The following is a 5230-nucleotide window of genomic DNA, read 5'->3' as shown; positions in this document are numbered from 1 at the left end:
TTAAAAGAATAATCACACAATACGCTATTTCTTCCATGTTTTAATTTTAATGGTAAACCCATTAAATAAAGAGTTTAACTTTTTAAAATAAAGAGTTTACTGTGGGAGTACTACACTCAACCAACACCAGGGAAGGCAGTTTTTGTCAGAGCCCTTGTTATTCTTAATTTTGACATTAATTTTCATTTTTACACCAGACATATATATCAGTTCAAAATATCGGTTATCGGTCTACTTGATCTGTAATAATCGGTATCGGCATCGGCCTTGAAAAGCACATATCGGTCGACCCCTACCTAGGATGCCTCGGGGGTGAGTAAAACGCAGACTAATTTTCATTTTTGGGTGAAATAACCCTTTAAAACCTCTGGAAAAAAGGTGTTTAAATACATTGATACATTTTTTTATGTACAGGGTCAGTAACTGTACTGTTTTAAATTTACAGTACAATAAAACATTTAGCTGAACCTTTTATATTTATAATTGTTTTTTAAATTCATGGTTTCTTGTTTTCACAGAGAAATCAAATGATAATTATCAAGAAAATGCACGACAGAAGCATTTCAAATTCTCCTTCCTGTTGCATTCAGTGAAAAGCATTATAAAGCACTGGAGCTTTCAAGTGTAATAATCTATCAGTCAGTTTCCAGAAAACATCTGGAATGAGACGAGCCTGAATCCAGCGAGGAACAGGTCACGCCAGGAGCCTGTTTTATAATCTGCAGAAAATGACGTCTGATTAACTCACCGTTTATTTTGGTACAGATTTTTCTCCAGGTTTACTTTGGAACGGATATGAAATGGATCAGATGTGCATTTGCATACATTAAGGGAGAGGCTGTTGACATTAATACAGTAATTAGTTGCATTCTAATGAGCTGATGGTGCAGCCAACAGCAGCGAGTTGTCTGTGGGTTACTGCCTGACAGCGTTTACTGTAAGTGGGAGTCAGCGGCAGATTGCTGTGAGCCTGGGGACCCTATATGATGATTGTTTTGCCACATTACAAAATGTACTTACTGTGATCAAGTGTGTGAACATTTAAAGTTAGTGTGAAATCAAAATTGACCCCATTTACTTTTATAATGCACATTTTTATGACTTTTCTTTTTCCGCTGACATTGCTTAGGCATTGCGGGCAGTTGGATAATGTTTAATGATAGTCAAATAGCTATTCAGGCATTATTTATTTTAGCAACTTCTGTTCAGCCCTATTCCTGTATGTGCATTCTAAGAAAAAGCATGTAAAAAAAAAAATGGACCTTTAGGTATACAGCAGCTAGTCACTGGGGCAGAATCTTTATTTATGTACCTTATTTACTCTTAAAAGGTTCAAAGTAGTACCTTAAGGGTGCATATTTCTACTGTAAGGTAAGAATATGCACTTTTTAGGGGTAGATCATTTGTACAAAGTTGTCCCTTTAAGAGTACTGCCCCAGAAGCTATTGTACCCACCCCCCCGAATATCCTGTTTCACTCAAAAATATGTCACATTATTTAAGTAAAGTGGTTTTCAAACTGCAATTCGGATTGCTTTTTAAAAGTAAAAAAGATATGAATAGGTCATTTGCTATTTGACTGAGTGAAAACGTGGAGAATTTCTGCTCCATAAAGGCAGATTAGATTTAAAGCTCACATTCAGAGCAGATCAAGCATGGCTCAGGCTGTAGTGAGATTTAAAAGTAAACCTGGATGGGATCTCAGTCAACCAGGACAAAATTCACAGGTGAAAAATGAATTTCAATTGGACAAAATAGATCACAAGAAGAGTGGCGTTGTGGATTAGTGATATGATATGAAAACTGAAGGGCTTGCTTGAATCTATAGACCCATCATGTCATTCATTTGTGAATGAGTAAGTTGATTTTATGGCCTGTTTAATTGCAGCCTTGTAGATAGTCACCTTATCAAGTTCACAGGTTTTATTACTATGGTAATGGCATCTGAGTGCTGCAGGTAATTATTACTTCCTCTCTCTCTCTCTGTCTCCCCCCTTTGCTCTGTTTTCTCTATCTCTCTCCCTCTCTAAGCTGAGACATAACCAGCTCAGGAGGCTAGGTTACCCTTTTGGATAGTTACCAGAGTGTACATGATTGGTGTATTGAGTTCAGGCCTGAGATTGAATGCACTGACCCTCATCAGATGCAGTGTAATGGTTTCCTAAGCATACGCCATATTTCTCAAGGTGGACAGTGAGGTACACAGCAGCTCTCGTACAGAAAAAGCTGCACAAAGCACAAATAAGACTGGGTAATGCTCAAAGGATATTTCACGTCACTTTTAATTTGTATGAGCCGCGTGAGGCAACTTCTATGTATTTTTCTTTTTCCTGTCCTACCCATGTCCTGTGCAAACAAAAATTTCCATATTGAAAATCTGGGATTCCTAATTTAATTTAAACCTGGAAATATAGGAAATAAAGTGTTCTGCACCATTTCTAGGTCACTAATCAAATAAGCAAATTTGTGAAATTGATCATGTGACACTCTGCACAGATGGTCATTTTTTGTATTCATGCTCTTTAGATAATGGAGAACACATTCACCAGGTTTGGAATCTTGTGGAGTTGAAACACCTTGCTGCCATCAAAGCGAATGAGGGACAAACCTAATACTATAATTCCTAAATTATCATTTAATCTTTTTTATGGATTTTTTTTTACTCATAATGTAAACAACCATTCTAAAGTTTAGGATTGAGTTCTTTTTAAGAAATAAATGCTTTTATTCAGCAAAGGATACATTCAGTTGATAAAAAGTGACAGTAAAGACATTTAAAATACCGACCCCAAATTTTTGAATGATAATATTCAAATCTCAAATTAGAACAGTTGTTATAAAAATCATTTGCTCCGTGAATGTTTTGCACTGTTATTTTTATTTCTGCTTAAGGTTGCAGCTCTTCAACAGAATGGCTTTCCTCTTCATGTGTTAATTTTTTTTATTTGGTTTGATGGCGATGCCTCAGAGACATGAGATTTGTGCGTAGAGAGTGAGAGTGGGAGGTGGGGGAGGAGAGCGAGGAAAAGATCAGCCACATTATCCATAATCCAGTCACAGTTGTCTGCGGTTTGGTGACACCGCTACAGCAGGTCTCTGCTAATAACTCTATATTTCATAGCGGAAAACGCCCTGCCCCAACCCACTTGATGTACGACAATGTCTTCGTTTCACCCACAACCTCCCCACTATTCCTACCCTCTTCTCACGCACTTTACTGTCCTCTCCCTCAAACTCATGTTCTCTCTCTCTTTCTCTCTCGTCTTTGTCTTGCTCTGCAGTTTGATAAAGCATATGCCTACAGCGTCCGCCACATGTTTGGGAAGGAAGGCAAGCGCACTGACTACACCCCCTACAGTTGCATGAAGGTGATTTTGTCAAACCCACCCAGCCAAGGCGACTACCACGGTGAGTCATACTGAGCCAGACTGTTGGTTTTAAATGCAATCGGTCCCCACGAGGCCCGGGTTTAGTTCTGTAACGAAGAGAATTAAAAGGCTACTTAGTACGCAGGTGGTCTTGAATAAAAAAATAAAAAATCTAGTCCACACAGCCTAATTGATAACACCTGCTTTTCGCAATGCACATAATGAACAAAATGTTTCCGAAAGTGAGCATCACTATGTCCTGCTCACTATGAAGGCCAGAAAGGTTGTGTGTGCCTAAGGATTAGGGTAGGCATTACCGTCTTATATGTGCTTATTGGATAGATACACCATCATAAAGCTATACATCACTGGCACTTTGTTTTAAAGCGAGATGTTCCCTAGTTGACTTAGCATGAATATTTGTATTTAGCTGTTAAGACATTGCTTGAATTATGTCTTTTTTTATGTCAAATATTGTCTTGTTTCTATTTGAATACTTCCATGTGTCGAAAATAAATTTTCAATCATTTAAATAAACTCAAATTTTAATAAATATATATTTTGATATATTTTATTCAAAAGATTTAATATTTGAAAGATATTAATACCTTTATTCAGAAAGGATGTGTTAAATTGTTCAAAAGTGACAGTAAAGACATTTGTGTTACAGGTCATTTCTATGTTAAATAAATGCTGTTCTTTTGAACTTTCTATTCATCAAAGAATCCTGAAAAAATATGTCATGGTTTCCACAAAAATATTAAGCGGAACAAGAAATCTTTCTTGAGCACTAAATCTGAATATTACATTCCTACATGTAATTATGAGATTGTTTCCTGCTAATAGCCTTTGGATGCATGAATTAAATCAAGGGTTTTAAAAACCCTAAAAAGAGCTTAAATTACATGCTTTCAAAAAGAATCCAGGATCACATGATCATAACTGCTAATTTACTTCCTTGAAGTGACCGTCATAAAGTATGTACCCTACCCTTCACTAAGAGCATTGTGGAAGAGCACTTAGGGTGCACACATTTAGGGTTCACACTTGGTTTGATTGCCTGGTCTGAACTCGAGTTGGATTGCTTCCCCTCCCCCTGCACCTGCTGGACTGCATTCATATTATTTTATTTGGGTCCAAACCACGGTTCGTTTGCGTCATCAAGCCAGCAGCTGTTTATCCCATTGCTTAGTAACAACGGCACATTAACGGCGTAGCATTGCTCTCTTCACTTTTATATTTATTGTTTTTGAACCGTTGATTTTGTTTCCAAAGCTTCAGTACATAACGACTCAGTACTTGCGTCTGTCTTACGAATGTACTGCAAAATGCTCTAAAGCAGTGTTTCCCAACCTTTTTTTAGTCGCGGCACCCTTTGGAAATTTTAACAAACTTGTGGCACCCTACAAAATTAATTTTGTCACAATATTTGAATTTCTAACTTCGATATGATCATTTGAAAAGTATAGATATTCGGTACAACAGGGAAGAACTGCAGAATATAATGTCATACAGATATTTTTAATATTATTAAAAAATGTTGTCCATCAATGGTGGCAATCAGTAGGCTAATTTCTATTGAAGAGACCAATTTATATGACAGATTTTAATGTAGGCTTTTATACATATGTAAACATTATTTCATTACCATTATAACTAGCTATCGCACACATTTTTGCTCACTCAATGTTTTTTTATTTTACAGTGGGGTGATTTTGGTGCAGTAGCACGAGATAGCTTGATTTCAAACTTTGAATTGAATAAAATGACAAGTAAGAAGTCAATAATAAAATAAGAACAAATAAAGAAATTAAGAAGTCCACAGCCATATCACCCTGCAGCCCAAGACTGGTTGCCCACTGA

At 36.7% G+C, this 5230-nt stretch overlaps 1 protein-coding gene across 1 annotated transcript in view; it reads left to right on the top strand.

Moving 5' to 3' along the window:
- Nucleotides 1–5230, top strand: part of LOC107676604 (DNA primase large subunit-like) — a 94434-nt gene that overhangs the window by 76377 nt on the left and 12827 nt on the right. The window contains exon 11 of the mRNA XM_016471184.1: nucleotides 3281–3407. Within this exon, the coding sequence (XP_016326670.1) occupies nucleotides 3281–3407 (127 nt within the window). The remainder of the gene's footprint in view (nucleotides 1–3280; nucleotides 3408–5230) is intronic.

Source organism: Sinocyclocheilus anshuiensis, unplaced genomic scaffold (assembly GCF_001515605.1).
Source record: "Sinocyclocheilus anshuiensis isolate Anshui unplaced genomic scaffold, SAMN03320099.WGS_v1.1 scaffold204, whole genome shotgun sequence".
Taxonomy (NCBI): domain Eukaryota; kingdom Metazoa; phylum Chordata; class Actinopteri; order Cypriniformes; family Cyprinidae; genus Sinocyclocheilus; species Sinocyclocheilus anshuiensis.
The sequence above is the reverse complement of the archived record's forward strand: the minus strand, read 5'-3'. Positions and strand labels throughout refer to the sequence as shown.